General features: G+C 42.4%; 1 protein-coding gene across 1 annotated transcript in view; it reads left to right on the top strand.

The window, feature by feature from the left end:
• Window positions 1-7,100, top strand: part of EPHA4 (EPH receptor A4) — a 143,155-nt gene extending 136,055 nt beyond the window's left edge. The window contains exons 15-17 of the mRNA XM_047084238.1: window positions 2,599-2,792; window positions 6,393-6,548; window positions 6,896-7,100. Of these exons, the coding sequence (XP_046940194.1) occupies window positions 2,599-2,792; window positions 6,393-6,548; window positions 6,896-7,010 (465 nt within the window). The 3' untranslated portion in view covers window positions 7,011-7,100. The remainder of the gene's footprint in view (window positions 1-2,598; window positions 2,793-6,392; window positions 6,549-6,895) is intronic.
• Window positions 7,101-10,299: the final 3,199 nt, after the last annotated feature.

Raw genomic sequence — 10,299 nt, forward strand, 5'->3', positions numbered from 1 at the left:
GTTGCACAGCCTTGGCTATTAGATGAAGAACTCGAGAAATTGGATGCTGGTTGCCTTATCAATAAAATAATGTTCAGAGCGATAGAGAAACTAATGCACTCCACGGCGAGGGGCGCAAAAAAGAATTCGCTAGCCAGATTAAGAGGAATGATGGTGTTGACATTGTGTTATCTGTTAAGTTATACAGAAAAGTTCATAGCGGATAGGAAGAAGGCCAGCAGCTACCATAACTAGTAGGTAATTGCAGGCTGGAAAAAAACTACAGAAGTGAGGGGTGTGTAATGCGTTGTTTGATGTGATTGTGCTACAGACACCTTCCAGTACCTACCTTGTAACAACATTTGTTTTCGGATTAGAGACTTGACGGAAGGACAAAAACAACCTAAATGAGCAAGTAATGCATACCTTGACTCCTTTAACGATGTGATACTTAAACTCTTTCGGTTGGCGGTCGTGACCAAATGCTCAGAAGAGCATCGACTCTCAAGATCCTGTCCGTTTCCCTGCCCTGAATATTTTCAGACCCATGGTTTTGGCAGTTTCTATATTACGTTAAAATAATTTTTATTGTTTTAAACTTTTCAGTTGTCTGGTTTTCTCCGTGAGGAGCATTTGAAGCCATTTCTCTCCCACAGATCACGTCGAGCTGTCGTTCCCGCGTGTTTGTCTCCGTTGGGTTCTGCGTAGGACAGGAATCAATAGGAAATGTAACTGGGAAATCACTTTCATGAGTAGAATTCATTTGGCATATGGTGAATGGACTCAAAATAACTGTCGCAAATATGGCAAACTTACCAAGTTTTTTGTTTGTTTTACTCTTCAGCCCCCCAAAAGCATTCAGCAGTAAACTGAGAAAATATGCTTTGTTAACCCACAAGCCATCTTCCAAGCTGGCAGTGGAGAGGGGGCTAATGAAAGAGTATTAAGCAGTCTGAGGGTTCGTAACAAATTGTGTTATCCTGGCGTTAGCCCAATATTTCTCTCATTCTCATCAATTCAATGTAAAATGTTGTCATCAAGTCTAGAGTCAACACCATGCACCTGGGAAGATAAAAGAAAGTCAGAAGATCAAACTGACTTCATGTAATTGCCAGAAATAAAGAGACTAATGTTTAGTAAGATAGCATGTAGAAGTTTACTCTACAAGGAGTAGTAAATAATACGAATACAACAGGATGTTGGCAAAAATACACGGGAGAAAAAGGATCAGGGGGCTTAATCAATCACAAGAGGACTGTCAAACTGTGTGCCAGCTGAAAAGACAATAATCATACATAGAAACTGGACCCAGCTGAACTGTTTGCTGTGGAAGGCCAGTTGTTGAACAGGAAATATAAACCCCACTGCGGGGTGAATCCAATGTGGCCACTGAGATGGCTAGAGCTCTGGTTGTTTCATTAGCAGCTACCCATTTTGATAGAAACCAAACGAAACTGATTTAAAATGAATAAAACTTTTTAAAAAATCTCCAGACCAAAAAAAAAAAAAAAAAGAAAGAAAAAAAAGGACTTTTAGAATTTCATCGGATTCCCATAAATGATGCTAATGTGTAGCCAAGAAATTATGAAATACTCCCCCTCCTTAAATTTGGCATGAGTCCTACGATATTACATTACTGGGATTCATACCCTAAAGATGGGGGGCTTTGCAAAAGGCCAATAAGAAAACTACTGTAATACCTGTGAAGACAGATGCAAAAATTTTGAATTAGAAGAAAGACTGTTAGAGAGTTAACTCACGTCTTATTAAGCAGGGAGAACTCTGGGCAATGAGACAATTACCGTCTACCATTATAACTTCTTTCCTTAGATGTGGAGAGGTCCCCTTCAGAATGTGAATGCTCGAAAAGAATTTTTTTCTTTTTTAATTTTCTTTGCTACTACTTTTTTTTTTTTAATCCACTTACTAACACCTTTTAACAGGGCCAACTGTCAGACAGCTGAGACCCAAGAATGTGATGTAGCGTTGGTATATTGGTGTATTTTGGTCTTCCAAAAGAAAAAATGGTTGGCCATGTGGAGGGTTTGAGGAGAGTGCTATTTTAGAGAGAAGGAGTGTCTTCTGGATTGGGAGGTCTGGAAGGAGGGCTCCTGTACTGACCCATGAACTGTCTGTGCAAGAGGATACAGACTTAAAAGGATACAACGAGACGTTCATCTTGGACGCAACTATGAATGCTTCTGAAGGAAGATCTGTAACGCGAGGCTAGAGTGTCTTTTGTTACGAGGGCTCAGAGGATGCTGGATAGCAGGAGGAGGAGGGCGGTCACCATGTGATCTCCGAGAGCCAGCCCAACACCAGGCTGTTGATCTGATTGTGTTGTAACCACTTCGGAACACTGATGCGTTCTTCACTTTAGAATTTCAGATTGGCATTGCCTGTCATCTGAGAACAGCTCATGGCAACAGCTGGCTTCCCTGTCCCGTTGCCAGCAACACTCAGGTCCAGCTTTGGCTTCTGTGAAGAAATTGGTGCTGTTCCCATGCTCGAGCTTGCCGGCAGCTGAACATCCAGGGGAACTTGCGGGTCAGGAGGATGGACCTCTGACAGCAGCTTCCCCTGACCGCTTAATATATAGCGTTCTGTTTTCTCTGATAGGTGATTAAAGCCATCGAGGAAGGCTACCGGCTACCTCCTCCAATGGACTGCCCCATTGCACTCCATCAACTGATGCTAGACTGCTGGCAGAAGGAGAGAAGTGATAGGCCGAAATTTGGGCAGATTGTCAACATGTTGGACAAACTCATCCGCAACCCCAACAGCTTGAAGAGGACGGGGACCGAGAGCTCCAGGTCGGCCATGCCTTCTTAATAGTGATGTATGAAATAATACATTAGAGGTGGCAGGCGAGCGGTGGCTCACTTTTAATTCCTGCCTTTTAGTCAGAGGCCACTGCACAGCTCTCTGCAGCCTGGGTGGCTTCTGTCTCAGTTAATGGAGTATTTATGGTAGTTTTGTTCACCATTTCGCAGAGCCTAACACCTGTCGGGCCTCAAAAAGTAGTACAAAAACAAACATAAAAAAAAAAAAATTAAAAAACCCAGCAACAAATAGCTAAAGTGCTTACTTTATTATGCTGGACCTGAACATTTAGGAAGAAAGATAAAATGTACTTTGGGAAGACATTCAGGTCACTAGATGCTATACTTGGGGAAGGGAAAGGAACACTGGATTAGTAAAAAATGAGGAGTAGAGGATAGCTCTTCATGCACTGTTTTTAAATTTTTTGTTTAACATTTATTTATTTTTGAGAGACAGAGAGAGACAGAGCATGAGCGGGGGAGGGGCAGAGAGAGAGAAGGAGACACAGAATCTGAAGCAGGCTCCAGGCTCCGAGCTGTCAGCACAGAGCCCGATATGGGGCTCGAACCCACAAACTGGGGGATCGTGACCTGAGCCGAAGTCGGATGCTCAACCGACTGAGCCACCCAGGCGCCCCTCTTCAGGCACTGTTTTAGGTTGACTTCTAAAGGGTTATAGGCGCATACAAGCTTACAAAGCACAAAATTCATTCGGTTTCAGTTCCTAACATTTCTCTTTACTGAGTCTTTCAAGAGTAGAAGGAAGCAGGACCAAAATAGAAACTGATCAAGTTGCAAAGCATATGGCTGAATGTTTGAGAAGGGTTTTAAAAATGAATATAATTGAACCATCTGTAAAATAGGTAGTTGTTTCATTGGAAAGGGCAAAAGGAAGAAGCGTGATCAGTCCAGAAAGAAGATCCCAGATACTCCCGAGTGCTCTTAATTCAATAGGAACTTTTCAACCTGGTGTAAGATTCCGGATACCTTGATACCGGTCCCACCCCAAAGAGTATAGACCGCCCCTGGTAGTTAAATGATTTAAATGAAGACTAGCATAAGATAATCAGCTGCTTCGAGCCTGCAAGAAGTAAGGTATCTACTCACTTCCAAATCTGCAATTCTCCAAGGCTCCTCTTTCATCATGACGCTGAGTTAAAAATTGGAGGATGTTTTTTTTCCCCACAATGTCCAAGACCTTCCAGTCTCGGTCAGTGCAGGGAGCTCCCCCTCCAGTCTTCTGCAGACTTAGCCTAATGGTTGCGGAAGAGAAGGTATATACGCTGATTATTTCAGTGCACGAAGAATCTGGAACAAGCAGCAGAGACACCCTCTGTTCTCTTCTGGGCTTTCAGATCTCTTGGCATTTGCCACAGCCCAAGAGCTTAATGATCAAGCTCTTCTGAAAGAACTCTTGGGATGGGCTAAGTTCACATCTTATTTCTGCCACTTGATAGCCAAGTGACCTAAAAAAAAAAAAAAATTTTTTTTTTTTTCCCTAGCATCGCCAGGCTACTTTTTGTTCTTTAATTCTCCGATATCCAGTTCAATTCTGGCCTCTTCTATTCCAAGGTGAATTTCCTCCAGCTTTTAGGTCTCCAGCTCCGGATCCCATGAATTTTGTCTGAAGGTCCTAAGGCTGGTTCATTGGTATTTGGTGCTTCTCCTGCTGGTATAAACTCTTCAGCCACTGATATTGCATAATGTGTGCTTCGTACAATTATGCAGAACAAATTGAGAACAAACTGAGTTATTGGATACACTTTTTTAGAATTCTAAATTCTTCTCGCTGATGGTACTTCGGTAGCTTTGATGCTGATTACTGCTTGCTGATAATGGGATGTAGTATAACATTGTATGTGATTCGGCACAAAATTAGGCAGATGTCATGGTGTTCCACAGAGAGCACAAAGACTTCCAGAGCAAGCTTGCAAATAATCCTTAGAGTTCATTGATAGTGAATGAGGTTATTTTCATCCTAAGGTCATTTTGACCTTGTCGGGTACCTAGAGCCTACATGTTGCCCTATTCATGCTCTTGGCTTAAAGTTAGAAATGCAAACTATTGGTCTTGTCTAATGATGAATATTATTGATAAACATGAACACTAATGTCTAAAATTCTATGTGATGTTACTTGTTATTGGGGGAAGAGCTAAATCTTGATTATTCTTGTCATAAAAATTCACACAATTTTACTCAGAAAATTGGACTTAATTGAAATAACGGACATAAAAATTCACAGTGGCAAGCTACGATTTGGACACAAAACTGATTGATAAAACAAGTCTTGTTTGAAATAGTTACATAAGAAAGAATTTGTGCAAACCAAAATAACAGGTAAAAATTATAAAATAAACAATGGAATTAGATTAATTTTGCCATGCAGAGAATTAATCAAGGCATTATACCGACTTAATTTTGTTTTCACAAGAGAATATATTCTTTTTGGCTAAAAATTCAGTAATGATGATATTCCTATTTAAACATTTCTATTTAAGCAGCGCAGCCTCAGGAGGAAAACTAGGTCAGAATGTGAAGATCAACCCCATTCTATAATTTCTAGGGAAACGGGAGCTCCAGGAAATATAATAAACAAGTAGCCGTGTTGCTCTACAGGTGATTAAAGTAAAGGTGGTACAAAATACCTGGTGAAGGTCTACCCAATAATTATTAAGTAGTTTGATGATAAAGAGGACTACGTTTCTCTTGATAATAATTATTGTATTATCAGTATCACGAGGAATGGCAAAATTCCCGCCTTGAAGTGTAGTCGCTCTTGACAATGACCTAACGTAAGACACCTGGCCTGAGAAATGCGTAAACTAAGAAATAAGTTCATAAAAAGTGCCTAGAGTTCATTGAAATGATTATTTAAGAGCCCCAGCAAGGGAAGACGAGAAGCGCATTCCGTAATCCACGCGGTGATCAAAGTGGCCATTCTTCCTTCCCGTCTTGGCACACGTGCTGGTCAGGCATGGGCTGATTAAAGAGGGCATTAACTCCCTGCTGTCCCCAAGTTTGTTTGAATGCACTGAGCCTGCCTTGCAGACCTGGCTGGGAGCACGCTGGACTTGAACTCTTGCTGTTTTCTCCGCTCCATCAAGTCTGGCGAGTTGCAAGCTCACAGTGTTTTGTTTTTTTGTTTTTTTTTGTTTTACTCCTACTTCACTAGGGTTTCCATAGCTGCTGTCCTGAGGTATGTAATAGTGCTGGCAGGAATTTCCCTCTTCCTGCAAAGACTCAACGGGTATCAGCCACAAGGTCTCCCCCAATCTTTCCCCCCAGGCTGAGATGTGAAAAGACTGGGATGATCCTTAGTATACCAAGAGGTCCCCATGAAACAAATGTGGGAAGTGGAATCAAGGGCAGAGAAGGCGATTGATACATGTTTTAGCGACTTTGTGCGATGAGGGGTAAAAAAAAAAAAAAAACACCCCAAAAAAACATCACACGATGACATTTGACAACAGGCAGTCCTCTAAAAAGCCCGTCCTTGGCATTTCAATGCCTATCTTAGGCAATCTGACTTCTGAGTCTTGCTGTCTCACTGATGGTTCTCGTCTGTCCACACTTTCTCGTTCCACCGCCAGACCTAACACCGCCTTGTTGGATCCGAGCTCTCCCGAGTTCTCCGCCGTGGTATCCGTTGGCGACTGGCTCCAGGCCATTAAAATGGACCGGTATAAGGATAACTTCACGGCTGCCGGCTATACCACACTAGAGGCTATAGTACACATGAACCAGGAGTAAGTACTCAGCGATGTAACACCAAAGGGTAAATCTAGATTTAATAGTATTTGCCGTTCTTGCTTTGAGCTGCATTATCATCCTACTCATTAAAAAAAAAAAAGAAAGAAAGAAAGAAAGAAAAAAACTGGAATGCCTTTCATTTTGATCGCGTGTAATTTTTGCACAGCCTCTCGAGCACCTACATTGTTGCATTAAATTGCTTAATTAGACATTAGAACATACCTGCCTTGTTGTGCCGTATGAGCTGTGGCTGATTCAAATGTGTGTCTGCATGAAGCCCCGAAACGAGATTCTCGGCCCTCATGCCTTTTTCTCTCCCTCTCACTTCTCCCCCTACATCCAGTGACCTGGCAAGAATCGGCATCACAGCCGTCACACATCAGAATAAGATTCTGAGCAGCGTCCAGGCGATGAGAACCCAAATGCAGCAGATACACGGCCGAATGGTTCCTGTCTGAGCCAGTGCTGTTGAATAAACTCAGAACTCTTGAAATTAGTTTACCTCATCCATGCACTTTAATTGAAGAACTGCACTTTTTTTAACTCCGTCTTCGCCCTCTGAAATGAAAGAAAGAGTAAAATAACCTGCAGCGTCGCCCGGTGTACAGATTTTGCTGAGATCGCGGGGCTTACGGAAATGACAGACCGTCGCTCGAATCGAGACCTGGAACCCATTGTGTCTCAGAAGTACTCCGTCCGTCACCAGTTTGTAAAATACACGTACCTGTATAAATAGAACACCACCTCCGGGTTTTGATGAGTATTTGCTGACAGACACTGAGCTTCTCTGAGACATCCTTGATCCTCTCTCCATTTGGAATTACAACTACAGTATTTTGTTTGTGGTGTAAATGACCGTCCTCTTGCTCTCACCGGAATGAATACCATGCCCAGGAACATTTGGGAAGGACTCAGTCGTAGCTTCTAAGGCTTGGTTCTTACCACGGAAAACAACCTAGGTGAAAACCGCGTAGCTCATCGGGCCACCTGGTGGCTTATGGTGACCTGAAAGTCATCATAAGGGGCTGGAAAGAAAAGGAAAGTGGATTTTAAAAACTAAAAATAATAAGAATGATAATAATAAAACCCAAACACCTCCCCCTCACTGGACAAACAAGGTCTGTTTCTTTGGGCCTGAGGCTGTGCCATATAAAGTCGTATTTTGGGACTCTACAAACTTCTTGTAACTACCTTATGGATAGTGGACCGTGACAATCTTGAATAGGGAACTTTCACGCTTCCCTCCTTTAAAGAAGCAAACCCAGACCTACAAGGTAAGGCAAAAGAATCCGAAATGGATCTTTCTCCAGTGAAAACTCTTTTTCTGGTTTTCTTTTTAACTCGATCCAACTTGAAACACCAACCAATAAATATTCTTTCATGACTGTCAGGCAGTTAGGGGTTCCTTTGGGATGTTAGTCCTCTCTTGACTGTGGGAGTAGAGACCGGTATGGAAGCCAGTAGGTTCTTCCCTGTTGTTCCTTCGGGGAGAAGTGAAATAGGAACTATACGAAGTCAGGTTTGGGAACATGGCACCTAGACCCCCACTGGCTCTCTCTCTCGCTGAGTTCCTTTTACCCTTTGGTGCCCGTCACTCAGGCCACAAATACTTCCTATCTTTGGGGTACCAAGTAATCACCTCTAATCTGGGATCATGCCTCATTCTTTGGAGACTTTGCTGCAGTTGAGAAATCCTGGAAGGTCCATCCATTATTCTTATTTTCTGCCCTGCTCCTGTTGCCCCGGCACCAGACAGGGTCAGCCAGGGAGGATTTACCTCGAAGTCAGGAGTGAGACTTGGAACTTACCTTGATGTCCTCGCTATTAGAATGTGACCTACCGGAAAACGTGGCTTCTCATCCGTAAAGGCCGCGAGCCTTAGATCCTTCTATTTTAATCCCAGAATTTTCCTCGTGCAACGTGAATTAAATGGCTTTGTGTATTGTCAGAAACAAACGACCTAACTCTTTTTTGCCTGGACAGATTTTAACTTCTTAAACGCTTCCATTTGCGCTTTTAAACAAAAACTTGGTTGATTTTAATGACCTTCCTCCCCCCGCCCCCCCACCCTTGGTTTTATGCTGAAAGCTATTTCTTATAGAGCAAAAGGCATGTTCAATCTGATGCTGTCAAATCATGACAGTTTAGTAAAAACCTTTTTGCCACGCTGGTTGTAAAAGCTTTTCTCTTCAGAAGGAATGTGAAATTTCTTTCTTTCTTTTTTTTTTTTTTAAACTACTCCAACAATTTCTGTTTCATCACCACTTTTGCTGAACCCTAAGAGTTCCGGATATTCATGTTCAAAGTTGACAATGTAGGTGGGGTTTTTTGCTTGCTGTAAAAAAAAATAAAAAATGTATATGTTTATTTTTTTCCTTCAGGGAATCTGTGGAGTATTTTGTTTTCAATCTCCACGGTGCAATTCAAATAAGGTGGCATTATGACATTATCTTGTAAGTCAAAAGAGTGTTTCCTTGCATACACCGAATAATTAGAAGTCTTGCTTTCTTCGAGGCAGCAGCTTAAGACTTGAGCTATTTTTCTAAACGCTGAACATACTCAAAGCAGAACGTTTCTAAAAAGAGAACGTGTCAGCTCTAAGATACCCTAACGAGTTAATGCTGGACACTGTGCGGCCGTCGTTGTGTTGTTTTCTCAGCACGTATCTGTGTACGTGAGCTCATCAGGCAAGGATTGCAAGGTGGGACGTGAAATCTTACGACGTTCAAAGGTTGCCTCCCGAATCTTCATTTTAACACAGCGTAGGAGGTAGAGTCCAGGCCAGTGGAAAGGCCAACAGAGGGCCTTCCGAGTGCCCACAATAATATCCAGTAGCTGTAAAAGTGAAACCTCACTGCTTCTGCGAAGTTACACATTCTAGAAGAGAAACAGGAGGACAGTGGGAAGGTTGCATTGTTTCCCAGGGCACAGAGCCAGGCTCTGGCATCCAGACAGCTATGGATTCGAAAGCCAGCTGAGATGTTGACACTGGGAAATTCACTCCATGTTTCTTTATAACTCAGATCCTCCACCTGTAAATTAGAGATGGTGATAACTTCAATAATAACACCTTTCCTAACACACGGCGTTGTCGTAAGCGTACGTGACACGCTCTTATGTAGAACGCGCTGGACTTCATGGAGGGAAGGTGCGCTCTTCCTCCTCCAAGGTTTTCCAAGTGCTACTCATCCCTCTTTCACTCGCGAACCCAAATGTTGCATTGCGACATGCTGGAGTGAGGTGAAATGAAGTTCAGTGGTAGGAGCCGTGCCCGCGAAGCCGCTTCACCTTAAATGGATTCGTGAGGATGTGATTTAAAAGTGTGTCTGTACAAAAGGTACACCTACCTTTGTAGACCTACCAAATACTCCTTTGTCACTTAGCCTTGAAATTCGTGACATTGTTTTATAATTGAAACAAAAAAAAATGAAATGCACAAGTCAGATCCCGTTGTAACGAATGGAACTGGATGGTAAAGACACTTTGATGCCTTCATAACGGATTCAGAGGAACAATGCTTTGTTTATTTAGGTGCAGTGAAAGTCACATCTTTCCCTCATGATGCCACATAGACCACATGCTTTGGTCTTTGTCCAAATACTTCCCCATGATAAAGAGGTTGTCTCCATTCAAAGGAGCTAACGTTTATTTTTCTCCACCCTAGAATATTCTGGCATCAGCTAGATACAATCCTTCATATTTCCTACCCTTGTCACTTCAAACATCCAACCCTTTTCACATACACAG

The sequence above is a fragment of the Lynx rufus genome, unplaced genomic scaffold (assembly GCF_022079265.1).
Source record: "Lynx rufus isolate CCGP_SWC_20201006 ecotype Redwood Valley unplaced genomic scaffold, mLynRuf1.p SCAF_2, whole genome shotgun sequence".
Lineage (NCBI taxonomy): Eukaryota > Metazoa > Chordata > Mammalia > Carnivora > Felidae > Lynx > Lynx rufus.